Source organism: Pseudophryne corroboree, chromosome 1 (assembly GCF_028390025.1).
Source record: "Pseudophryne corroboree isolate aPseCor3 chromosome 1, aPseCor3.hap2, whole genome shotgun sequence".
NCBI lineage: Eukaryota > Metazoa > Chordata > Amphibia > Anura > Myobatrachidae > Pseudophryne > Pseudophryne corroboree.
In genome coordinates this window covers 480,688,104-480,715,583 of record NC_086444.1, presented here as the reverse complement: position 1 = coordinate 480,715,583, position 27,480 = coordinate 480,688,104, and the positions used below count along the sequence as shown (strand labels likewise).

The 27,480-nt window shown below is 48.4% G+C and overlaps 1 protein-coding gene across 2 annotated transcripts in view; it reads right to left on the bottom strand.

Moving 5' to 3' along the window:
- TUT7 (terminal uridylyl transferase 7) overlaps window positions 1-27,480 on the bottom strand; it is a 267,054-nt gene that overhangs the window by 128,371 nt on the left and 111,203 nt on the right. For both annotated transcript variants that reach the window (XM_063913764.1, XM_063913765.1), the window contains exons 11-14: window positions 26,897-27,034; window positions 26,256-26,436; window positions 2,749-3,791; window positions 1,201-1,351 (exon numbers count right to left, since the gene is read on the bottom strand). In XM_063913764.1, coding sequence (XP_063769834.1) covers window positions 1,201-1,351; window positions 2,749-3,791; window positions 26,256-26,436; window positions 26,897-27,034 — 1,513 coding nt within the window. The remainder of the gene's footprint in view (window positions 1-1,200; window positions 1,352-2,748; window positions 3,792-26,255; window positions 26,437-26,896; window positions 27,035-27,480) is intronic.

Here is a 27,480-nt window from a genome sequence, read left to right as displayed (position 1 = left end):
AGCGGGACCCACTTACCACCTCCCGAAGCGCGGCCACGCGATCCTGGAGAGCCCCAGCCGCGTGTGTCTAACGTGAAGAAAACCGGAGCCTCCGCTGTAGGTACCCGGCAACCAGGGCTCGGGAATGTACAGCGCCGCTGGGGAGAGCTGGAGCTGCAGCAGTGAATATCACAAGACATTTACCACCGCTGCTGCCCTTGAAGTTTTCACTTTTTACCTCATAAAAAGCTTTTCTTAGGGTTGCTTGGAGCAGCCCCTCTGTTAAGTGTCTGCTTACTGCAGCACCAACTTACAAAACTGAGCTCCTGTGCTGGGAGGCGGGGTGATATAGGAGGCGGCGCTGTGCATTCTGGGAACAGTCAAAGCTTTGAGCCTGTTGGTGCCTCGGATCAAGATCCTACTCTACACCCCATTGTCCAATCCTTGTGGAGCCCAGTGTACCCCGCAGCAGAAAGAAAGTTTCATTCTGCCAGTTGGGAAGAGCTTCAGGCCGCTGGGGGAGTAGTGCAATGAGGTATACCCCTTTTTCACTGCTACTAAAAAAAACAGATTTATTGCCGCTGTAACTCGGGCGTGGCATAGTGGAAGAGGGTCCAGTGACCAGGGAATGCAACTGGCAGGGTTTGTCCCGGAAAGGACCCGGGATGTGGAGCAGTGCAAATGGGTAAGCTGGATCGATGCGACCAGGTACCCGTTTACGGCATAGGCAGAGCCGACGCTAGGAGATGATCTCCTAGCGCCAGCACTGCACACATGACCCCTGACATCACCAGAGTTGTAGCCGGCTATCAAATCCTGGGTGCGACCTAACATTTAGATGGAAAAATGGTATATCGGACACTCAATGGCCCATGGGAGCTGGGCACTGCAGCAGCTGCCATGGCTACAAGGAGCTGCTGTGCAAGTGCGGCAGGTCTGATCAGTCATTTAGAGCTCTGAGGGCAATCCATTGAGACAGACTCAAAAGCCGTCACACAAAACAAAACCTGTGTATCTGCTGTATGGATTGGTCCGAGAGGGGGTGAAGGGGGGTGGGGGGTTTCTAGGTACTCCAAACCCCACTACATGCACCATGGTTAAGAAGTCCTTGAAAACTAGAGCTGGAAAACGCTATATAGGTCCCTTTATGAGAAGTGCAACCACAGAACATGTTCCAAAAATGTACTAAATGAATTTGCCAGAAAACGTATTAATACTAACCATAAGACTGCATACACACTTGATCCAAAAGCTGTTGGAATTTCGAAGTGAGTGGTGGCAGAGGTTCTAGTTCAATCTTTTTGAAGTCTTCTGGACAGTCTTTCTTTAGATGTCCTTCTCTCTTACACAAGTAACACACAACTGTGGGTAGCTGAATTGAGGACAAAAATAAAAAAGGCTAATCCACATCCATTGTATAGCCATTTTAAAAAACACAAATAAAAGAAATAGATACTATATCCTCTTAAATTTCTATGTTTTTAATCCAATAGTAGGAAACATTCTACCTCGGGGTTCCTAATACTCCAAGGGGAGGCTGCGGATAAAAAAAATAATCACTATATATAGATCTATATCCTACATGAGGCCCTCAAAAATATAGAAGTTTATACATTTACAAAAGTTCACTTCCTCTTATGAACCAACTTTAGGTTATTTGTGTGAGGAGTTTAAGGGGTTAGTATACTCCACAAATGTATACTTCAAAGAGATAAGTCGTTCCTTCATGTGTCAGGATACAGATGAATAAGTAGTCCCATTTAAACTTTAAACTCAACTCCTACTGCAAATATCAATGTTCTTTACCGTGCTATAGACACAAATGGGAAATTAGTGATGGAGGAAATATCGTATATACTCGAGTATAAGCCGACTTTATCAGCACTTTTTTTGTGCTGAAAAAGCCCCCTCGGCTTATACTCGAGTCAGTGGGAAGGAGGGACACGGAGGGCACAGCGCCTGTGTCCCTCCGTAGGGATAAAACTGCCCGTAGTATGAGACACGGGCCCCCGTGTTGCCGCTCCCCTGGGCACCGGCACCTCCCAGACGTCTCTGCTCTAACCTCCAATCTGTCGCCTGCTGCTGTGCCCCGAGCGGCTCGTTTCCCGTGTCCTCGGAGTCAGAGATGACGATGGGCTCAGCCATACTGCCTCCCCCGGCACCGGAGCCCGTGCTGCAGCCTGCGGGTAGGCGGCGCCATGACAACAGACCGATTCAGTCTCTGGCGGCAGCGGCGGGTCTATTAAATGAAGTACCCGTTCATGAGCTCTGATTGGCTCACACGCCGGCACTTCATTTAACAGACCCACCGTCAGAGACGCAGGAGGGACACAGGAGAGGCGCGAGCTGTGCCCTCTGTGTCCCACCTTCACAAAGCAGCACGGGAGCGGCGGAGGGTAAGTTGTACCTGGCACTGTGGGAGCATAATTGGCACTTGGGGATGTGGTGTTGTGGCGGCATATCTGGCACTGTGGCGGCATATCTGGCACTGTGGCGGCATATCTGGCACTGTGGCGGCATATCTGGCACTATAAGGGCTGTGTACGGCTAGAGCTGCATTTCCCACCCTAGGCTTATACTCGAGTCAATAAGTTTTCCCAGGATTTAGGAGCCTCAGCTTATATTCGGGTCGACTTATACTCGAGTATATACGGTAGTACATACTTTGTAAAAAAACAAACAAAAAACAAAACTGAACTTGACCAAAAATATTTTAGATTCCAATAACGTTATACTCAATATTATGGAATTACCTCAAATCACTCTTACCTTGCCTTTTGTGAAAGTCGGTTTATTGAATTCATAAAACAAACAGCTGTCAACTGCCATCAATATCTTAGCATCTTCAGCATTCAAAAGGCCAGTGTCTGAAATATCCGCAATGTCTTTTAGAGTGCCAGCCTGATCATCTTCAGACACCAGATCACCTACTGAGCCAGCGTAATTCTCTAGTTCCTCATCAGTTATGAGACTATCTAAATGCTCTCTGTGGTTCAAAGTCAAACTAGTTTCTTCATCGTCTTCATCATCAGCTGAAATATTTACTGCTGCCAAATCTGGATTTGTGAAGTCATTGAGCATTTCCTCTAGTTCATCTGTACCTTCTGTGCTCTCCTGATCCACGTCAACCCTTTCTATATATATGCCACTGCCTTCCAAACCAAAGTCTTCACCTTCAGCCACAACACCACCTTCAAAATCAGACAGACTGTCTGTTTCTTCATTGCCTGCCATGGCTGCCTCTCCATTATCACTATCTTCATCAAAGCCTTGATCAATCAAGATATATTTACTTTGTCTTTCATCCTCCCTAAAAGAATGGTCATCATCAGACTCTTCATGAGGACTCTCTGGTTCTTCACAACTCTGTAAAGAGTCTTCAGGGTCACATAAAATAACTTCCTCCACTGCACAATCAGCATCTTCAAGAGTAGTATCTGGATAGGTTTCATAAACTAATTTTTTCTTCACTGTGCTGTCTAACTCTTTATGGCCTAAACTACCATGGTCATGACTAATGACAGATTGTCCTGAAGTGGCATCATGGTCATCAATGGTCAAGTCTTCCAATTTCCTACTTATTTTCTCAGCTGTGATTAAATGTGGTATCTTCACAGAAGCAGTACCAGCTGGTACACCTTCATGGTCAGCAGATGTCCCAGACTCAGTGGGTTTCCTAGCATTTGATTTTCCAGATCTGTTTTGGGGCATGGCAAAATATTTATATGTTGCCTTCAGACAGTGAAGCATGTACTCGTAAACCAATTGGCTGTTCATGGATCTTGCAATATTCCTCTTTACAGAGTATGGATCTGCATTTTAAAGAGGATCAGTGTTAAATTTTGTATGATTTACATGGTGGGCCCAATACTGAGTTGCACGCAATGCCAATGTTTACTTAGTTGAGCAGCTTGCAACTGTGACGTTCTGAAAACCCCTGCAACACATGCGTTATATAGTGTACGCACACAGGTGCTGTTGTGATAGGGACAGATAGTATCAGAAAGGAGGCGGAAAAGCAAGTAGGATTTTAATTACCAACCGGTAAATCCTTTTCTCATAGTCCATAAGAGATATTGGGGGAATCTAGTACGATGGGGTATAGACGGGCTCCAAAGGACCCAGTGCACTTTAAATTTCTTTAACTGGGTGTGCTGGCTCCTTCCCTCTATGCCCCCTCCCACAGGCAGTTCTAGGTAAAAACGTGCCATATAGGACAGAAAGAAATCTGATAGAGTGGTGAGCTTTACATACCAGCACACCACTAACATAACAACCAGCAACGGCTGGTAACAACAGCAACAGCTGAACAGGTAACCAGATAATAAGAAACCGCAGAAAAGTCAATGCACTGAGGCGGCGCCCAATATCCCTTATGGACTATGAGAAAAGGATTTACAGTTAGGTAATTAAAATCCTATTTTCTATAGCATCCATAAGGGATATTGGGGAATCTAGTACGATGGGGACCTCCCAAAGCTTCCAGAACGGGAGGGAACATGCTGAGACTGCTGCAGCACCGCCTGCCCAAACTGGGAATCCTCTTTGGCCAGAGTATCAAACTTGTAGAACTTCACAAAAGTGTTCTTCCCTGAACGGGTAGCAGCTCGGCAAAGTTGTAAGGCTGAGATTCCACGGGCAGCTGCCCAGGAAGTACCCACTGATCTTGTAGAATTCAGAGACTTAGAAACAGATAAGGCTGCCGACACATAGGCTTGTTGAATAGTATGCCTAATCCAACGAGCAATGGACTGCTTTGAAGCAGGACAACCCTTCTTATGTGCATCAGAGCATGAACAAAGAATCTTTCTGATCCGAGCCGTTCTCGTCACATGGATCTTCCAGTCTCGCACAGCAACCATTACCTCCGGAGGAGCAGAAGCGCCAGAACCGGAATCATAATATGCTGATTCAAGTGAAACGCATAGACTACCTTCTGCAGGAACTGCTGCCTAGTCCGGAGCTCCGCTCTGTCCTTGTAAAAGACCAAGTATGAACTTTTACACGACAAGGCCCCCAATTCCGAGACACGTCGCGCAGAAGCCAGGGCCAGTAACATCACCGTTTTCCACGTGAGGTACTTGTCTTCTACAGTCATCAGATGTTCAAACCAGGAGCACTGTAGAAAATCCAACACTACATTCAGATCCCAAGGCGGTACAAAAAGAGGTTGGATGTGGAGTACCCCTTGCAAGAATGTCTGAACTTCTGGCAACACTGCCAATTTCTTCTGGAAGAAACGGGAAAGGGCTGAAATCTGGACCTTAATGGAACCCAGACGTAAGCCTTTATCACACCAGCCTGCAGGAAATGTAAGAAACGTTCCAAGTGAAACTCAGCGGGCAGATACTTGCGCTCCTCGCACCGAGACATATCTTCTCCAGATAGGATGATAGTGTTTTGACGTCACTGGTTTTCTTGCCTGAACCATGGTAGCGATAATCTTTATGGAAAGGCCCTTGTGAGCTAGGATGTTCCGCTCAACCTCCATGCCATCAAACAAAGTCGCCGTAAGTCAAGAAAGACGAATGGTCCTTGTTGAAGATCACTTCTCAGTAGCAGAGGCCAAGGGTCTTCAACGGACATGTCCACAAGCTCTGCATACCACGCCCTCCAAGGCCAATCAGAACTGTCTGGACTCCGATTCCCGGCTCGCTTTAGCACCCTTGGGAGCAATGGAATCGGAGGAAACAGGTAAAACAGATGGTAAGGCCAAGGCGACGCCGGTGCATCCACTGCCCTCGCCTGAGGGTCCCTGGTCCACGAGCAATACCAGGGAAGTTTCTTATTGAGACGAGAAGCCATCATGTCTATTTGCGGGCAGCTGCACCAGTTGATGACCTGCTGGAACACCTGCTGGTGGAGGCCCTACTCCCCTGGGTGGAGATCGTGATGACTCATGAAGTCCGCTTCCCAGTTGTCCGCACCCGGAAAAAAAAGATTGCCGACATGGCACTTGCATGTCTTTCCGCCAAGAGGAGCATCTCTGACACCTCTCACATGCAGGCTCTGCTTTTTGTCCCTCCTTGTCGATTGATATACACCACCGCCGTGGCGTTGTCCGACTGTACCTGGATCGCGTGATCCCTGAGCAGAGGAGAGGCCTGAAGTAGAGCATTGTAGATTGCCCGAAGTTCCAGAATGTTGATCGGAAGTAGGCTTTCGTGGGTTGACCACCTGCCCTGGAACTACACCCCTTGGGTGATAGCTCCCCACCCTCGTAGACTTGCATCTGTGATGAAGAAGGTCCAATCCTGAATCCCAAAACTCCGGCCTTCCAGTAGGTTGGAGGACTGTAGCCACCACAGGAGGGAAATCCTGTCCTGACTAAACAGCCGTGATCCGGACCACTTGCTCAGGAGATCCAACTGAAATGTTCTGGTATGGAACCTCCCATACTGGATCGCCTCGTATGAGGCGACCATCTTTTCCAACAATCTGATGCAAAGATGGATGGACACATGAGTAGGTCAGAGCACCATGCGGACCATCTCCTGAAGTGTTCTTGCCTTGTCCTCTAGAAGGAACATCTTCTGGGTCCCAGTATCCAGCAACATCCCCTGAAACAGAAGCCTCCGAGTTGGCTCCAGGTGGGACTTCTGTAAGTTGAGAATCCACCCATGGTGTGGCAGGTGGACAGTGCGGTCGATATGGAGCAATAAAAGCTCCCTGGATCTTGCTTTTATCAGCAGATCGTCCAGGTAAGGGACAACATTGACCCCCTGGACCCGGAGCTGGAACATCATCTTCGCCATCACCTTCGTGAATACCCTCGGGGCTGTAGACAGGCCGAAGGGCAGAGTCTGGAATTGGAAGGGATTGTCCAACAGGGCAAACTGCAGGTACAGTACGCCTGATGAGGCGGCCAAATAGGAATATGGAGGTAGGCGTCCTTGATATCCAAGGAGACCATGAATTCCTGTTCTTACAGGCCCGCAATCACTGCTCGTAGGGATTCCATTTTGAACACCTTCAAAGGAGTCAAGGATTTTAGATTTAAAATGGGTCTTACATACACACTCTGGTTTCAGCACCACAAATAGGTTGGAGTAAAACCCCTTGCCGCGTTGTGGTACTGGTAGTGGAACAATGACGTGGGAAGGGACCAACTTTTGGATGGACTGTTGCAACGTAACTTGCATATTCTCCAAAGCGGGTAAGCTTGATTTGAAAAATCGTTGGAGTAGTACTGTCGAACTCCAGCTTGTAACAATTGAAAGGAAGGGAAAATACATACAATTGTTACATACAACCCTTCCTTTCAATTGTTACATACAATACTGACTCTGGGTGCATCACCAACATTAATTTATAGGATTTTAGTCCTAGAAAATTATACTTATTTGGTTTTGTTTATGCTGCTTGCATAATATCTATGGTCTGGTGCGGTATTCCCCAACACTTTGATGTGAACTCCAGCTTGTAGCCTTGAGAAACGAGATTTCTGACCCAGGTATCCTGGCAGGAGGTCTCCCAGACGCGGCTGAAGTGAGCTCCCACCTCGAGATTCCCTCGGGGTGGGTGGGCATAGTGTTGCCGAGGTCTTAGCGGAAGCAGAACTGGTGGTCTGTTCCTGAGAGCTGATGCTTGCAGGTTTTCTGGACTTACTTCTGGTGTCTCTAGTCGCACTGGAGGCACCTCTGGCCGTAGATCGAAATCTGTGGACTGGACCGACGGCCCGGGTAGGAGCGTCTCGCCACCAGGTCCAGAGAGGGGAGAAATGTGGATTTCCCAGCTTTAACTTTGGAAATCCAGGTATCCAATTCAACCCCAAAGAGCCATTCCCCAGAAAAGAGGAGGAATTCCACACTACGTTTGGATTCTGCGTCCGCAATCCACTGACTCAACCACAAAGCCATGCGCGCCGACACTGCCATGGTAGAAGTCCTAGCATTAATGTTCCCCATCTCCTTGAGCGAATCACAGAGAACACATGCAGTGACCTGAATGTGTTTTAGGAGGGTCACGTAGTAACCAGGGGCATATCCCCCGAGAGGCTTCCCTGAATTTGAGTAGCCCAGGAATGAATGGCATGGGTCATCCAGCAACCCGCAATGACCGGCCTTAGTGAAACACCTGCTGACATGTAAATAGATTGGAGTGTAGTCTCTATTTTCCTATCCCCAGGATCCTTCATGGCAAAGGAGCCAGGGGCAGGCAGCACAGTGTTTTTGGATAGGCGAGAGAGACAGATGCATCAAACCCTGGGGGTTCCTCCCAAAATTTTCTACCTTCAGGAGCAAATGGGAAAGTGCGTACATTTTTTTTGGACACTTGGAATTTTTTGTCCGGATTTTTCCAGGCCAGCTTACATTGGTCATCTAACTCTGTAGAGTCAGGGAAAGTGACATTAGGCTTGTTTTGTACAAAGAAAAACGACTGCTGTGACGCAGCGTCCTCTAGAGGGAGCTTTAACACCTCCCGAATAGCCAGAATTAGGGGTTCAATACCCTGAGCAGAATCAGGATCCCCACTAAAGGGATCCAAGTCATCCCCATCCTCCTGTATATCCTCATCGGTATCAGAGAGTATAGCAGGTAACCCACGCTTCTGTGGACCTGCATGAGAGAGGGGGGCTGTGCATCTGCCTTAGCAACTAAATCTGCAACAGATTGTTGTAGTAGCTGAGTCTTATGCACATTAGCAGTGAGCTGGGATGACATATCTGACATCATAGTTTTTAGAGACCCTAAGCCAGTGGGGCTCTGGTCCCTCTTCCCCAGCCCCTTCACTGATTTGTGAAGATTGGCTGCATTGTTCACATGAAAGATTCAGATGATACTGGAGAGAATCTATTGTGACATACAGTACACTGCACAGCTTGTGTTGACCCCTGTTTCACAGTAAGCACAATAACAAACACAGACCGTTATATTGCAAGCCTGCCCTACTGTATGTGAGAGGAGACACAGAGAGAAGGACACTAGCACATCCTGAGCTGTACAGCCCCAGTGAGGCTGTCAGCTCACTATATTACAGTAAACACTAACAATTCCTGTACTAAAGAGGACCCAGAAGGTGTACACAAGCGGCTCTCCCCCTTTGCTACACCCTGTACCAGATATCCAGCGTGGATGAGGAATCAGGAAGCGCTGTGTGCGCCGAGAATGGCTGCAGTAAGCAGAGGAAGGCGTCAAAACGCCTCAGGTCCCGCTCTGATTTAGCTCCAGCCCATCCAATGGCGCCGGAGATACACTGATATATTATACTGGCAAAGTCTCCAAATAGCTTAAAAACACCACAAGTGCTAGTCAAATTGTTTTTGTGCCAGTCTACACGGGGGATCTTAGCGGGACCACCAGGAGGGTCCGCAGCGCCCATGGTCAGCCGCACAGAGAACCGGGGCTCCCAGTGTGTACTCACCACAGATGTCACCTTCAGGCAGCGTTAGGGGTGTGCAGCATGCTGCGGCTGAGACAGCTAAGGCGCAGTGCCCCGCGAACCCCTCAGGACGGTGGTCTTGCGGCGGGGAAGCGGCTCTACACCTCGGAAGGCTGGTGACCGCCCTGCGCCCCCCCTAACTACCACGGAGCACGTATGCTGTTGCCCAAACAGCATACCGAAAATAACAAACAGAAAATAGGATTTTAATTACTTACCGGTAAAATCCTTTTCTCGTAGTCTGTAGAGGATACTGGGGTTCCATTTAGTATCATGGGGTACAGACAGGTGCCATGGGCACTTTAAGAATTTGATAGTGTGGGCTGGCTCCTCCCTCTATGCCCCTCCTTACAGACTCTGTTTAGGAAACTGTGCCTAAGGAGACGGACATACTTTGAGAGAAGGCTAGATAAAAGATAATGGTGAGATTCCGAACCAGCAGACACAAATCAGAAGAAAGCTATGCTAACCCGACTTTAAACAGGAACAGCAACAGCTGAACCAACAATACTTAACCAAATAACAGTGCAGGAAGAACGAAGCACCGGGCGGGCGCCCAGTATCCTCTACGGACTACGAATCTGATTTCCTGTGAAGAGCTGTCCTCTTTAATGTATACCGTCAAAGCCCTCACAACATCCAAAGACTTTGAAGTAGCAGAAGTGTTGGTGACAACCGAAACCACAACAGGTTGGTCGATGTGAAACGCAGACACCACTTTAGGAAGAAATTGCTGACGAGTTCTGAGTTCAGCTCTGTCCTCATAGAAAATTAAATAGGGACCTTTGTGAGACAAAGCACCCAGTTCCGACACGTGTCCTGCTCATGCCAAGGCCAACAGTGTGACGTCTTCCACATAATGTATTTTACGTCCACCTCCTGTAACGGTTCAAACCAGTCCGATTGGAGGAACTGCAGCACCAAATTGAGATCCCAAGGTGCCGTGGGAGGCACAAAGGGAGGTTGGATGTGCAGAACACCTTTCAAGAACGTCTGGACCTCAGGGAGAGAAGCCAATTATTTCTGAAAGAAAATGGATAAGGCTGAAATCTGGACTTTTATGGAGCCCAGACGTAGGCCCACATTCACACCTGCCTGCAGAAAAAACAGAAAGTGCCCCAGATGAAATTCCAACGCAGAATAATTTCTGCTCTCACACCAAGAGAAGTATTTCTCCCAAATACGGTGGTAATGTTTAGACGTTACCCCCTTCCTGGCTTGGATCAGAGTCAGGATAATCTTGTTAGGGATCCCTCTTCTGGCTAGAATCAACCGTGGTAAGTCCTGATAGACGAATGGGCCCTGTTGCAGAAGATCCTTGTGAAGAGGTAGAGGTCATGGATCTTCGAGGAGCATCTCCAGAAGGTCCGCGTACCAGGCTCTTCTAGGCCAGTCCGGAGCAATAAGTATTGCTTTAACCGTATCCCTTTTTAACATTCTTGGGATCAGAGGAAGTGGAGGAAACACGTACACCATCGGATAGACCCATGGAGTCGTCAGAGCGTCTACCGCAATTGCCTGTGGATCTCTCCACATGGAACAATACCGCTTGAGCTTCTTGATATTAACAGAATCCAGTTCTGAATTCCGAATCTCCAAACCTCGACGAGGTGAAAAGTCTGTAGCCACCACAGAAGGGAGATCCTGGCTCTAGGAAACAGACTGATCCTCTGGTGCATGTGAAGATGCGATCCGGACCATTTGTCCAACAGATCAAGCTGGAAGGGTCTTGTGTGAAACCTTCCGTATTGAAGCACCACGTAAGAGGCCACCATTTTCCCCAGACGGCAAATGCATAGATGCACTGATGCCCGGGTTGGCTCCAGGACATCCCGAACCATCGACTGGATTACCAATGTCTTTTCCAATGGAAAGAACACCCTCTGCAACTCCGTGTCCAGCGGATTAGGAACATCATCTCTGCCAACACTTTGGTGAACACCCTCGGTGTCGTGGAGAGACCAAATGGCAGGGCCTGGAACTGGTAGTGACAGTCATGCAGTGGAAACCGAAGATAAGCCTGATGAGGCGGCCAGATCGGAAAGTGAAGGTATGCATTCTTGATATCCAGAGACACTAGGAATTCCCCTTACTCCAGACCTGATATCACTGCTCTCAGTGACTCCATCTTGAACCTGAACACCGTTAAGCACGGCTTCAAGGACTTGAAGTTCAAAATCAGCCGTACCAAACAGTCCGGTATTAGTACTACAAACAAGTTGGAATAGTACCCCTTATTTCTCTTTCATCCACTAGGGGACACTGGAGTCCTATACAGTAGGGGTGTGAAGCCTTGAACCGGAGGTGTGGCACAATCTTAAATTAGCATTGTTTGCACAGCCGGCTCCTCCCCCTTCACATCCCTCATCCCTCAGTTTGAAAAATTGTGCTGGAGGCACAACACATGGAGCAACTGAGCTCCTGACAAAAAAAATCTAAAAGGGGCTGCGTAACCCTAATAAAAGGGGGACAAGGCTGCCTGATATCAGAGAGACAAAGATCCCTATTGAAGGGACCTGCATCTCTCCACAGGAGATCCTCAAAGACTCAACTAATAGTGAGTACTGGTACAAGCTTAGGCTAGGGTGTTCCAGTTAGTAAAAGGTTTTTCTTTTTTTTTTTTCTTTCTCTCTCTTATAGTATAAATCTCTCTCTATCTTATAGAGTCAGTCCAGCTATTGCAGTCAAAAGCTCCCCTTGATATAAACAGCGGGGAAGTAGCTAACAGGGAGGGACGGCAGAGCGACGGTGCCCGGCGTGTGGGAGCCTTAGTGCGGCGCGGGACTCAGCCCGTCTTCCCTGTGAGCAGGGAGGGACGGCAGAGCGGCGCGCTGCACAGCGAACGAGGAGACCCACAGATGGAGCGGAGCACAGGCAGCGCTACGGGAGACGTCCCGGCGCGCGCCGGCAGCGGGTCCGGAGCGCGCCGAATAGAGGACTCGGCGCGCACCAGCGAACAGAGTGTGGGGGTCAGTAAAAACAATCAGGACAGAAGCAGCGCATAGGAAGGTATGCGCAAAGCAAAGCCCACACGATGAAGGGATCCCACTAATATAAACTTACATTTAGTGGTGGCCATGTTTTCTTCATTTTGGCGCCAGGCTGTGTAGAGGATGGGTCCTCCCCCCTCCCCCAGTAGTGTACATAGGGGAAGGTTTTTTTATAAAAGAATTAGCTCCCCCTGCTGCATTGCCTGGATAGTGCAGGCAATAATATAGTAGAGGGATCGTTAGGTAACAGCTCCCTCTGCTGGTGAAATGTATATATACAACATATGAGGATCTGAAAAGTAATCAAAATTTAAAATTTATGTTTTCAAGGGACTTCTGTTTTAAAGATCCCGAAGAAAATACACGGAAGCAAGCCAACTCTAACATCGTAGCTGACTTACAGTTAGGGTGGAGAGTTGCGAATCGGCTGGTGTTTTATTTTAATTTTTTTTTTTGGCCTGTTCCTTTTATAGAGAAAAAGGGACAGGTAATTCCAGCCGGATCCAATACCTTTGCTTCCGTCATCTCCCAGTCTTTCTCTTCCTAGTTTAAAGGGTGAAAGCGCTGCGGGCTACCCTAGTAAAGGGTTTTTTAAAAAAACAACAACATGTCTAAGGCTACCAAGACCTCAAAGACCTGCTATGTTTGTATGAAATGTAACAAGAAGAGCACGCGGGTTGGCAGCTCCGGGGTGTGCGACTCCTGCTTAGACAAGGACGCTCCACCTGGGAGCAGTGCTCTGGCTAAGGCATGGGAAGACAACCTTGCTAATAGAATCTCCAAGGAGATGTCAGAATCCCGAAAACAGCAGTCGGAATGGGCTGCGGGATTTTCAAAGACGATGGAGGAATTTCTCATCAAGTTAACGCCGCCCGCACACGCAGATACGAGTGTGCGCAAGGCTGTTAAAAGAACTCTTCCTCTTATACCAGAATCTGAAGAGGAAGAGGGTTTTCTTCTGGATACGGAAGGCGGCGAGTTAATTGAACCTAACCTAGACGCCGATTTTCCTGACGAAGACTCGGCGATCTCGGGGCTGGATTCCTTAATTGATGCGGTAAAGGACATCCTAAGCTTTAAGGAAGTGGAAATCCGGGAGCCGGAAGAATTCGATTTGTTCGAATCCCAGAAGCCGCGTTCAGCAGAGTTCCCCATTCCTAAATCCCTCCAATCTCAGATAGAAGAGGCTTGGAAACAACCTGACAAACGTTTTCAATTTCCGAAACGGTTTCAGGTAACTTACCCCCTACCTAGGGGTGTAATGGACAAGTGGGAGTCTCCGCCGGTAGTAGATGCTTCCCTAGGAAGGTTGTCAAAGAAGACAATCTTGCCAATTCCTAACGTAACTACTTTAAAGGATGCGTCCGACCGTAAAGTTGAGACTGCGTTAAAATCAATATTTGTAGCAGCAGGTGCAGCGCAGAGACCTGCGATCGTCTGTGCTTGGGTCAACAAGGCCATGGGTGCATGGTCCGGCCGTATAGTACAAGCTATTGAGGAGGAAAATAGCTTAGAAGAGATTACACAGTTGGCGGAACACATTCGAGAATCTGCTACATACTTGTGTCAAGCTTCTAAGGATATTAGCAGAATAGCATCGCGCATATCTGCATCGGCCATATCGGCTAGGAGGATTTTATGGCTCAGAGAATGGCAAGGAGACTCTGACACCAAGGCGGCGGTAGAAGCCATCCCCTTTGTCGGACCAGAGTTGGACAAGTGGATTTCGCAGGCTACAGCGGGGAAGTCCACTTTTCTGCCTACTCCTTATACGAGAACCGCTCCACAAACTAGGAGAGGTTATTCGGGACCATCGTTTACTTCATTTAGATCACAGTCCTTTCGAGCCCGAGGTAGGGGTTTCGGTACACAAGCACACGGGGGCAGAGGTAGAGGCCGCTCGCAAGTAGCAACCAGAAAGCAGGATAAACCTGGTGGGCGGCCGACTGGAAGGTTTTCAGGACATCTGGGCCAAAACCTCACCAGAGCTTTGGGTGAACAACTTAATCTCTCAGGGATACAAACTGGAATTTCAACAGAGGCCTCACAGTCAGTTTTTTACAACAGGATTGCCTCAGTGCCCTCAAAAAGCAAGGGCACTACGGGCAGCAATTCAAAAATAAGAATTTACTATTTACTCACCGGTAATTCTATTTCTCGTAGTCCGTAGTGGATGCTGGGACTCCGTAAGGACCATGGGGAATAGCGGCTCCGCAGGAGACTGGGCACAACTATAAAGAAAGCTTTAGGTCTAACTGGTGTGCACTGGCTCCTCCCACTATGACCCTCCTCCAGACTTCAGTTAGGATACTGTGCCCGGAAGAGCTGACACAATAGGGAAGAATTTTGAATCCCAGGTAAGACTCATACCAGCCACACCAATCACACCGTATAACTCGTGATACAATACCCAGTTAACAGTATGATAACAACTGAGCCTCTCAACAGATGGCTCAACAATAACCCTTTAGTTAAGCAATAACTATATACAAGTATTGCAAACAATCCGCACTTGGGATGGGCGCCCAGCATCCACTACGGACTACGAGAAATAGAATTACCGGTGAGTAAATTCTTATTTTCTCTGACGTCCTAAGTGGATGCTGGGACTCCGTAAGGACCATGGGGATTATACCAAAGCTCCCAAACGGGTGGGAGAGTGCGGATGACTCTGCAGCACCGAATGGGCAAACTCTAGGTCCTCCTCAGCCAGGGTGTCAAACTTGTAGAATTTAGCAAACGTGTTTGACCCCGACCAAGTAGCTGCTCGGCAAAGCTGAAGAGCCGAGACCCCTCGGGCAGCCGCCCAAGAAGAGCCCACCTTCCTCGTGGAATGGGCTTTCACTGATTTAGGATGCGGCAGTCCAGCCGCAGAATGTGCAAGCTGAATCGTACTACAGATCCAGAGAGCAATAGTCTGCTTTGAAGCAGGTGCACCCAACTTGTTGGGCGCATACAGGATAAATAGCGAGTCAGTCTTTCTGACTCCAGCTGTCCTGGAAACATATTTTCAGGGCCCTGACTACGTCTAACAACTTGGAAGCCTCCAAGTCTTTTGTAGCCGCAGGCACCACAATAGGTTGGTTCAGATGAAACGCTGACACCACTTTAGGGAGAAACTGGGGACGAGTCCTCAATTCTGCCCTATCCATATGGAAAATCAGATAAGGGCTTTTATATGACAAAGCTGCCAATTCTGATACACGCCTGGCCGAAGCCAAGGCCAGCAACATGACCACTTTCCACGTGAGATACTTCAATTCCACGGTTTTAAGTGGCTCAAACCAATGTGACTTTAGGAACTCCAACACCACGTTGAGATCACAAGGTGCCACTGGAGGCACAAAAAGGGGGCTGAATATGCAGCACTCCTTTAACAAACGTCTGAACTTCAGGCAGTGAAGCCAGTTCTTTTTGGAAGAAAATCGACAGAGCCGAAATTTGGACCTTAATGGAACCCAATTTTAGGCCCATAGTCACCCCTGACTGTAGGAAGTGCAGGAAACGGCCCAGCTGAAATTCTTCCGTTGGGGCCTTCCTGGCCTCACACCACGCAACATATTTTCGCCAAATGCGGTGATAATGGTTCGCGGTCACTTCTTTCCTAGCTTTAATCAGCGTAGGAATGACTTCCTTCGGAATGCCCTTTTCCTTCAGGATCCGGTGTTCAACCGCCATGCCGTCAAACGCAGCCGCGGTAAGTCTTGGAATAGACAGGGCCCCTGTTGCAGCAGGTCCTGTCTGAGCGGTAGAGGCCATGGGTCCTCTGATATCATTTCTTGAAGTTCCGGGTACCAAGCTCTTCTTGGCCAATCCGGAATAATGAGTATAGTTCTTACTCCTCTTCTCCTTATTATCCTCAGTACCTTTGGTATGAGAGGAAGAGGAGGGAACACATAAACCGACCGGTACACCCACGGTGTCACTAGAGCGTCCACAGCTATTGCCTGAGGGTCTCTGGACCTGGCGCAATATCTTTCTAGCTTTTTGTTTAGGCGGGACGCCATCATGTCCACCTGTGGCCTTTCCCAACGGTTTACAATCATTTGGAAGACTTCTGGATGAAGTCCCCACTCTCCCGGGTGGAGGTCGTGCCTGCTGAGGAAGTCTGCTTCCCAGTTGTCCACTCCCGGAATGAACACTGACAGTGCTAACACGTGATTTTCCGCCCATCGGAGAATCCTTGTGGCTTCTGCCATCGCCGTCCTGCTTCTCGTGCCGCCCTGTCGGTTTACATGGGCGACCGCCGTGATGTTGTCTGACTGGATCAGTACCGGCTGGTTTTGAAGCAGGGGTTTTTGCCTGACTTAGGGCATTGTAAATGGCCCTTAGTTCCAGAATATTTATGTGCAGGGAAGTCTCCTGACTTGACCATAGTCCTTGGAAGTTTCTTCCCCGTGTGACTGCCCCCCAGCCTCGAAGGCTGGCATCCGTGGTCACCAGGACCCAGTCCTGTATGCCGAATCTGCGGCCCTCTTGAAGATGAGCACTCTGCAGCCACCACAGCAGAGACACCCTTGTCCTTGGAGACAGGGTTATCAGACGATGCATCTGAAGATGCGATCCGGACCACTTGTCCAACAGGTCCCACTGAAAAGTTCTTGCATGAAACCCGCCGAATGGAATCGCTTCGTAAGAAGCTACCATTTTTCCCAGGATCCGCGTGCAGTGATGCACCGACACCTGTTTTGTTTTTAGGAGGCCTCTGACTAGAGATGACAGCTCCTTGGCCTTCTCCTCCGGGAGAAACACTTTTTTCTGTTCTGTGTCCAGAACCATCCCCAGGAACAGTAGACGTGTCGTAGGGACCAGCTGTGACTTTGGGATGTTTAGAAACCAGCGTGCTGTTGTAGCCCTTCCCGAGATAGTGCTACCCCGACCAACAACTGCTCTCTGGACCTCGCCTTTATCAGGAGATCGTCCAAGTACGGGATAATTAAAACTCCCTTCTTTCGAAGGAGTATCATCATTTAGGCCATTACCTTGGTAAAGACCCTCGGAGCCGTGGATAGACCGAACGGCAACGTCTGGAATTGGTAATGACAATCCTGTACCACAAATCTGAGGTACTCCTGGTGAGGATGGTAAATGGGGACATGCAGGTAAGCATCCTTGATGTCCAGTGATACCATATAATCCCCCTTGTCCAGGCTTGCAATAACCGCCCTGAGCGATTCCATCTTGAACTTGAATTTTTTTATATATGTGTTCAAGGATTTTAAATTTAAAATGGGTCTCACCGAACCGTCCGGTTTCGGTACCACAAACATTGTGGAATAGTAACCCCTTCCTTGTTGAAGTAGGGGTACCTTTACTATCACCTGTTGTGAATACAGCTTGTGGATTGCCTGTAACACTGCCTCCCTGCCTGAGGGAGCGGTTGGCAAGGCAGATTTGAGGAAACGGCGGGGAGGAGACGTCTCGAATTCCAGCTTGTACCCCTGAGATACTATCTGAAAGATCCAGGGATCCACCCATGAGCGAGCCCACTGATTGCTGAAAAATTTGAGACGGGCCCCCACCGTACCTGGCTCTGCCTGTGGAGCCCCAGCGTCATGCTGTGGACTTAGAGGAAGCGGGGGAGGACTTTTGCTCCTGGGAACTGGCTGTATGCTGCAGCTTCTTTCCCCTACCTCTGCCTCTGGGCAGGAAGGACGCGCCTTTAACCCGCTTGCCCCTATTGGGCCGAACGGATTGTACCTGATAATACGGTGCTTTCTTTGGTTGTGAGGGAACATGGGGTAAAAATGTAGACTTCCCAGCTGTTGCTGTGGAAACGAGGTCCGAGAGACCATCCCCGAACAACTCCTCACCCTTATAAGGCAGAACTTCCATGTGTCTTTTGTAATCTGCATCTCCTGTCCACTGCCGAGTCCATAACCCTCTCCTGGCAGAAATGGACATTGCACTAATTTCGGATGCCAGCCGGCAAATATCCCTCTGTGCATCCCTCATGTATAAAAGTGCGTCTTTTACATGCTCTACGGTTAGCAATATAGTGTCCCTGTCTAGGGTATCTTTATTTTCTGACAGGGAATCTGACCACGCAGCAGCAGCACTGCACATCCAGGCTGAAGCAATAGCCGGTCTCAGTATAACACCTGTGTGTGTATATATAGATTTCAGGATAGCCTCCTGCTTTCTATCAGCAGATTCCTTCAGGGCGGCCGTATCCGGAGACGGTAGTGCCACCTTCTTTGACAAGCGTGTGAGCGCTTTATCCACCCTAGGGGATGTTTCCCAGCGTGACCTATCCTCTGGCGGGAAAGGGTACGCCATTAGTAACCTCTTAGAAATTACCATCTTTTTATCAGGGGAAGCCCACGCTTCTTCACACACTTCATTTAACTCCTCAGATGGAGGAAAAGCTACTGGTAGTTTTTTCTCTCCAAACATAATACCCTTTTTTGTGGTACCGGGGGTAACATCAGAAATGTGCAACACATTTTTCATTGCCTCAATCATGTAACGTGTGGCCCTACTGGAAGTTACATTAGTCTCGTCGTCGTCGACACTGGAGTCAGTATCCGTGTCGACATCTGTGTCTGCCATCTGAGGTAGCGGGCGTTTTAGAGCCCCTGATGGCTTTTGAGACGCCTGGGCAGGCACAGGCTGAGAAGCCGGCTGTCCCACATTAGGTATGTCGTCAAACCTTTTATGCAAGGAGTCGACACTGTCGCGTAATTCCTTCCACAGCACCATCCACTCAGGTGTCGACCCCGCAGGGGGTGACATCACATTTACAGGCATCTGCTCCGCCTCCACATATGCATCCTCATCAAACATGTCGACACAGCCGTACCGACACACCGCAAACACACAGGGAATGCTCTGACAGAGGACAGGACCCCACAAAGCCCTTTGGGAAGACAGAGAGAGAGTATGCCAGCACACACCAGAGCGCTATATAACACAGGGATCCCACTATAAATAAGTGTTTTCCCTTATAGCTGCTTTTTTATATATCATATATATATATATCTATACTGCGCCTAAATTTAGTGCCCCCCCCCCCCTCTCTTTTTTTACCCTTCTGTAGTGTTCAGACTGCAGGGGAGAGCCAGGGAGCTTCCTTCCAGCGGAGCTGTGAGAGAAAAATGGCGCCAGTGTGAGGGAGATGGCCCCGCCCCTTTTTCGGCGGACTTTCTCCCGCTTTTTCTGGAATACTGGCAGGGGTAATTTTACATCTATATAGCCTCTAGGACTATATATGATGTAGATTTGCCAGCCAAGGTGTCATATATTGCCCTCAGGGCGCCCCACCCAAGCGCCCTGCACCCATCAGTGACCGGAGTGTGAGGTGTACATGAGGAGCAATGGCGCACAGCTGCAGTGCTGTGCGCTACCTTGGTGAAGACCGAAGTTTTCTGCCGCCGATTTTCCGGACCTCTTCATGCTTCTGGCTCTGTAAGGGGGACGGCGGCGCGGCTCCGGGAACGAACACCAAGGTCGGGTCCTGCGGTCGATCCCTCTGGAGCTAATGGTGTCCAGTAGCCTAAGAAGCCCAAACTACCACCTGTTAGGTAGGTTCGTTTCTTCTCCCCTTAGTCCTCGCTGCAGTGAGTCTGTTGCCAGCAGATCTCACTGTAAAATAAAAAACCTAAATATACTTTCTAGGAGCTCAGGAGAGCCACTAGTGTGCATCCAGCTCAGCCGGGCACAGGATTCTAACTGAAGTCTGGAGGAGGGTCATAGTGGGAGGAGCCAGTGCACACCAGTTAGACCTAAAGCTTTCTTTATAGTTGTGCCCAGTCTCCTGCGGAGCCGCTATTCCCCATGGTCCTTACGGAGTCCCTGCATCCACTTAGGACATCAGAGAAAATTACTACAAGCAGAGGTCATTATTCCGGTTCCCGCTTCTCAGAGAGGAACGGGGTTCTATTCCAATCTTTTTGTCGTGCCAAAACCAGACGGGACGGTCAGACCAATTCTCAATTTAAAAGTTTTCAACCAGTTTTTAAGAGTCTACAGATTCAAGATGGAATCAATCCAATCAGTTATTGCAGGCTTAGAACCAAGCGAGTTCATGGTATCCATGGACATAAAGGATGCATATCTGCATATCCCAACCTGGACTCCTCACCAGGCTTACTTACGGTTCGCACTGGTAGCGGAGCACTACCAATTCCGGGCCTTGCCGTTCGGTCTAGAGTCAGCCCCAAGAATTTTCACAAAGATCATGGCGATCATGGTGGCAGGACTGAGACTGTTGGGGGTCACGATTATACCTTATCTGGACGATTTACTGATCAAAGCTCCATCTCAGAATCGACTGCTCAAGGATGTTCAGACATCCCATCAATTTCTAATTCAACATGGATGGATTGTCAATTTCAAAAAGTCCAACCTCATACCGACTCAACGGATTCAATTCCTCGGTCTCATCTTGGACACGGTCCTATTACGTGTGTTCCTACCAGAGAACAAGATACAGGACCTACAGAGATTAGTGGCTTAGGTACTGAGGACGCAGACCGTTTCTCTGCACCTCTGTGTGCAACTTCTCGGGAAGATGGTGGCGTCGTTCGAAGCTCTCCAGTACGGCAGACTTCATTCACGACCATTCCAAATGAACCTCATTGCTCAGGGAGCAGGCTCACACTGGCTTCTCCATCGGAGAATTCGACTTCAACCACAAGTAAGGGTCTCCTTTACACAAGAACCTTACAGCCGGAAAGAAATGCGGCATTTGGGATTGGAAGATCTTGACTACGGACGCCAGTCTCAGAGGTTGGGGAGCTGTCCTAGACGACCATCAGTTTCAGGGACGATGGACGCTACAGGAAAGCAAATTACCCATAAATATCCTCGAATTAAGAGCAGTCTACAATGCCCTTCTCTTAGCAGAGGACCTAGTCATGAATCAAAACATCAGGATTCAGTCAGACAATGTCACGACGACGGCTTACATAAACCGTCAAGGAGGAACAAAGAGCAGGATGGCGTTAAAGGAGGCCACAAAGATCTTGTTAAGGGCAGAAAGACGAGACATCATTCTCTCCGCAGTGTTCATTCCAGGTGTGGAGAACTGGGAAGTTTTTACAGGGTGTTCTGAGGATTCAACCCCCTTTTCGTCCTCCCACGGCACCATGGGACTTAGGTTTGGTGTTAGAATATTTGAAGTCACCGACTTTTGAGCCGTTGACAAGTACAGACCTGAAATATCTTTCTTGGAAGGTCACGTTATTACTTGCCTTGGCTTCGGCTAGGCGGGTTTCTGAGTTGGGAGCCTTATCCTGTAAGAGTCCTTTCTTAGTTTTTCAGGAGGATAGGGCGGAACTCCGACCAAGAGCAGATTTCCTTCCGAAGGTGGTTTCGGGGTTTCACGTAAACCAATAGTGGTCCCATCTTTCCAGGGTCTCACAGATGAGGACGTGTCATTGGATGTTGTCCGAGCTTTAAGGGTATACGTACAGGTTACGTCGTCTTTCAGAAAGTCGGACCATTTGTTTGTTCTGTATGATGGGCCAAGGAAGGGTTGGCCGGCATCTAAGCAGACTTTGTCCAGATGGATTAGACTTGCCATTCGGCAAGCTTATATTTCCTGTGGCAAACAGGTTCCGGTTCAGACGGGTTCTCATACTACCCGATCAGTGGGTGCCTCGTGGGCGGCTGCCAGGGGTGCTTCCACTACTCAACTTTGCAGAGCGGCAACGTGGTCTTCAGCCCACACGTTCGCAAAATTTTACAAGTTTGATACTTTTGCGTCCGGAGAATCTAAGTTCGGACGTTTAGTTTTGCAGGCCACCGACAGCACTCCCTCCCTGGGGGAAAACTTTGGGACGTCCCCTACTGTATAGGACTCCAGTGTCCCCTAGTGGATGAAAGAGAAAAGAGGATTTTGGTACTTACCGATAAATCCATTTCTCTGAATCCTCTAGGGGACACTGGACGCCCGCCTCGGTGCTGTCAACCTGCTGTGTTCAAAGTTCTTGTTTTAAACAGTTCGTGCAAACAGCGTTAGTTATTTGGTTAAGAGTTCTTGGCCGCTGTTTGATATGTTGTACGGTTCGGTTCCTCGCCATGGGCTATAGTGTCATGTCCTATTCTCTCAGTCAAATTTTTCAAACTGAGGGATGAGGGATGTGAAGGGTGAGGAGCCGGCTGTGCAGACAATGCTAATTTAAGATTGTGCCACACCTCCGGTTCAAGCCTTCACACCCCTACTGTATAGGACTCCAGTGTCCCCTAGAGGATTCAGAGAAATGGATTTATCGGTAAGTACCAAAATCCTCTTTTTGTAGATGAGGTGGCACTGAAACAAAGACTGAGTCTGTACCAGGTTTTGGATGGCATGCTGTGAAGTAATACTTGCCTCTTGTGAAACTGGTAAGCCTGATTCAAAGAATCTGTGAGTTGGGAGCTCTTGGAACTCCAGTCTGTAGCCCTGGTAAACAAGATCTATGACCCAGGGATCCCGGCATGAGCTTGACCAGATGTGACTGAAGAATTTTAGTCGGGCTCCCAGCTGCATGCGTTCCAGGCATCGCGGACCACCGTCATTCTGAAGGCTTTGAGGAAGCAGAGCCTGAGCTCTATTCCTGAGCACCTTAAGTTGCTGGGTTGTGTGGATTACCTCTGGAGGCCGTAGAAGCACCACCGGATTTGCATTAAACTTGGCCGTCCGAAAGGACTGTAAATTTGAAGCTGAATAAGCTTTCCTGGCTGGGGAGCTGCGGAAGGAAGATATGTAGACTTTCCCACAGTAGCTTTGGAAATCCATTTGTCTAGTTCATCTCCAAACAAGGCCTCTCCTGTGAATGGTAGGCCTTCCACGCCTTTCCTGGAGTCTGCATCAGCAGTCCACTGGCATAGCCACAAGCCCCTACGTGCTGACACTGCCATAGCAGTGGTGCGTGCATTAAGCAAGCCTCTCTCTTTTATGGCTTCCACCATAAAGTTTGCAGAGTCCTGTATATGCTACAGGAGTAAAACAACATCCCCCCCCTAGACAAGGAATCTAACCCCTCAATTAGGTTACCTGACCACTTAGCAATGGCTTTTGTGATCCACGCACATGCAATAGTGGGTCTCTGGGCCACCCCAGCAGCTGTGTACAATGATTTGAGTGTAGTCTCAATATTACGATCAGCCGTGTCTTTTAAAGAGGCTGCACCAGAGACAGGCAATACATTTTTTTGTGACAGCCTAGATACTGATGTGTCCACTATCTGTGGATTTTCCCATTTTTTCCTATCCTCTAGAGGAAAAGATGTGAGCAACCTTTTAGGGATTTGCAATTTCTTATCAGGATTAACCCACGGTTCTTCAAACAGGGTATTCAATTCCTTTGACACAAGAAAAATGACTGAGGACTTTGCAGAACATCTCTGATAGCCTCTATAAGAGCCTCTATTGCCTGTGACAGAGTAGCATCCCCTCCTCCAAAACCACCTCACCCACCTCCATGTCTTACCCGTCAGAGTCAGACTGCAGGATATGGGCCAGAGATCCTTTTTGCAGACAAATGGGAGGGGACTGAGACGCTGGTTTGGGGACCATGTCTCTATTCATAAACTCATCCACAGTTTGTCTTAAGTATTGCGTTTCTTTCTCATTGCGGGATAATTTCGTAGAAATATTGGAGAGCATTCCTTTAATGGAATTAACCCACTCCTGTTCAGCCCCGCTATTCTGGGAAGGTGCACTGCCCCGAGTACCCAGGAGTGAACCTCCTGGTGAAGAGGAACACTCCGCTGTACAAGAAACAAACTCTTTGCCTGACAGAATGTAAAATGTGACAACACACACACACACACACACACACAGGAAAAGGTGAAGCAAAGTTAACCCAAAAAGAGCCCTTCAGGGAGGCACAGTTATTTGGAGCCAGCCCCCACCACGCCCTTATCGCTAATGCCAAGCTTAGCCAGGTCGCAGACTAAGTACACTGATAGGGGACTTAGTACACTAATAAACGCTCCCCCCACCCCCTGGTACCGCTGAGGTAAATTGGAGTCACTCTGGAGGAGCTGCGCGTGCCTGTCAGTCAGCGTCTGTGTCCACTGCAGAGGGAAAATGGCACTGGTGAGCTGCTGGATCTGCTCATGTGAAGGTCCCGCCCCTTCAATGGGGCGCGGTCTTCCCGCTCTTTTATACTGGCTGAGGTAATCTGCTGCTTAAAATGGAGAGAAAACAGTTTTAAGGCTGTTTTTGCCAGTGTGGGTACTGTGTAGAGCAGCAAGTCCAAACTGCGGCCCTCCAGCTGTTGAGAAACTACACATCCCAGCATGCCCCGACACAGCTTTAGCGTTCTCTGACAGCAAAACTGTGTCAGGGCATGCTGGGATATGTAGTTTCAACAGCTGGAGGGCCGCAGTTTGGACATGCCTGGTGTAGAGTGTACTGAGACGCAGCTGTGTACTGTGTCTGGAGACGCATTCCACCCGGTTAGAAGCCGTGCGTCTCCGTACCCTCAAGCCACCATAATGGCCGGCGCCCCGCTAACCAGGACGCCGGCTTAGTACTCACCACTCTTCATTCTTCTGGCTGTGTTAGGGGTGGCGGCGCGCTGCGGGAATGTACGCTCGCTGTGGTGGGGCTTGCGAATAGTTTCCTCAGGAGCTCAGTGTCCTGTCAGCCGGGAACGGGACCATTAACCTTTCAAGATGGGGGGGAAGAGAACGGCCCAACCTTTAAGTCCCACGAAGCAGGCAGGCTGATACCCATCCAGCTATGCCTGAAAATAACAAAACATATACAATAAATGCAGAAAACTCTTCAGGAGCTTCCAGAAGCGTGACCGGCTCCTCCGGGCACATTTTCTAAACTGAGTCTGGTAGGAGGGGCATAGAGGGAGGAGCCAGCCCACACTATCAAATTCTTAAAGTGCCCATGGCTCCTATTGGACCCATCTATACCCCCATGGCACTAAATGGAACCCCAGTATCCTATAGGACATAAGAGAAAAAAGAAATTGAAGAAAACTCTCTGGAGCTCAGAGATGTGCATCCTCTCCGGAGGGCACTTTTTTCTAAACTGCCTGTGGGAGGGGGCATAGAGAGGAGGAGCCAGCACACCCAGTTGAAGAAATTGAAAGTGTGCTGGCTCCTTTGGACCCTGTCTATACTCCATCGTACTTGGGGGGGGGGGGGGGGGGGGGGGGGTCATTCCGAGTTGATTGCACGTAGCAACTTTTTGCTGCTCGTGACGCCGCCTATGGTGGAGTGTATTTTAGCATAGAAGGACTGCGATCGCTTGTGCAGCCCTGCTATGCTAAAAAAAGTTTCCTGCAAAACAAGAGCAGTCCTGCAGCTACTTACCCTGTGCGGCAGCTCCAGAGATGTCAGCCATCCGCCCTCCAAACGCCTAGACACGCCTGCATTCGCCTTACCACACCCGGGAAATGGTGAGTAACCGCCCCGATCCTCCTTCTCGCTGTCAATCTTCTTGCGATCGCTTTCTTCGGTCCTGGCGTCGTTGCCCGGCGACTACAGTCGCTGTGTAACAAAGCAATGCTGGCGCCACGCAGCCGCAGTTCCGACCCATTAGATTCCCCCAATATCCCTTATGGTTGCTAGAGAAACGGGCATTACTTGGAGGTGATTTTGTGGGGCTATTTGTGCAAGCCTAAGATCAATGAAGGCATTATGGGAGCGTCACTGATGTGTCATTGTAAGGGGCCGCTTTCTCAGATGCAAGCTTTGATCAGATAGAGAAACTGCACGTACCACAGGACTGGGGCAACGGATGGTGGCATATAAGGTCATCAATCGTTATAGGTGCTAAAAGTAGGCTTATTAGTCCTTGCATTTGGCTGCACAAATGTACACAAGAGAAAGAGTATGTATGCATTACCATTAACTGGCAGACAAGTGACTGATAATACACGCAACTGTGTTCGCCTTTGCGTGCGACCGAGAATCTGGCTGAGTGTGTTAAAAAGAACAAGCACAACAATGTTACCTTCTACAGCGATTCTTTTCTTGGGCCAGTCCTTCAATTCCCTTGAAATCTTCTCTTTAACACGAATACTAACAACAAGGTCAGCCATATTGAACTCCAGGGCATAAAATCTTAGCAGATCAACCCACAGCTGACCTACAGAGGCAGAGCATTGTTTTTCTGCATCAAAGACAAGTGGAGCCTAGAAAAGATAATAGCATAATAAAATAAACTAAAGTGGCATATTTGTTGCCAAAACAAAACATGGATTTCTTTAACATGTAATATGAAGATCCGGATTTTGAATACTGCTCAATGTTTAAAAAAAAAAAAGGTAAAAGGTAAATGCAACTCAGATCTGTGTATTTAGCAGGTGCTACTTGGCTTAGTACTATATAGAGTAGAATGGAAGAGAATAGCTGAACTTCGTACAAAAATAAATCAAACTTAATTTTTTTTAAGTTATAAAATGTTTCTGCATAATAAAATTGGATGCATACTATAAACCTCACCCACCTCTGAAAATGTGATATATATTTTTTTCTACAGCCGTTTCTGATGTTGACAATTTAATTTGTACAGTAGAACAGATATTTAGGAAATTATGCATGCCCAAAAAGTTAGTGATGTTACCCCACTTTGTACTATAAAAACCAACTCGCCTTCCCCTTAGTAGAACAGTCTTTAAGAGCCTCGCCATGTCCTGTAGGTCCTGTAGTGCTGTGCTCCCAAATCACGTAATCTCTCACAGGTTCTCTCAGAGTAAAGTTCCCCAGTTTAGAAATTGTAAAGCCTTCCATCTAAAAAACAGAGATAAAAATGGGTTTGGGCAATAAATAGGACACTCTGTGGCATATCCAATTAGCAGCAGTAAATATTTATTGTGCACATAACTTTGCTCCATTTAAAAACCTTGCGCTATTCGACTATACCTGATTTTTGTGTGCTGAAAAAAGAACGAGCATGCTTATGTGCACTTTCATAATGGAAAGTATAGCATAAAGCTATCGATCGATTATGCGGCAGAGTTGACGCGTATCATTTTTTATAACTCAATGCATGTTATTTGTCACATGGCAGGGGGCTGCAAGTACTGAAAAGTGAATGGGCAAAAAAAAAAGGGTACAATCTACAGGTAAGCCCAGGGGCAGATTTAGGGGTCAGGTTGCCACCAGGCACATTATTAGCTGCCCCCCCCCCCCCCCTCCAATTACACCACTATCCCCTTCCTTTCTTTGATAGTCCA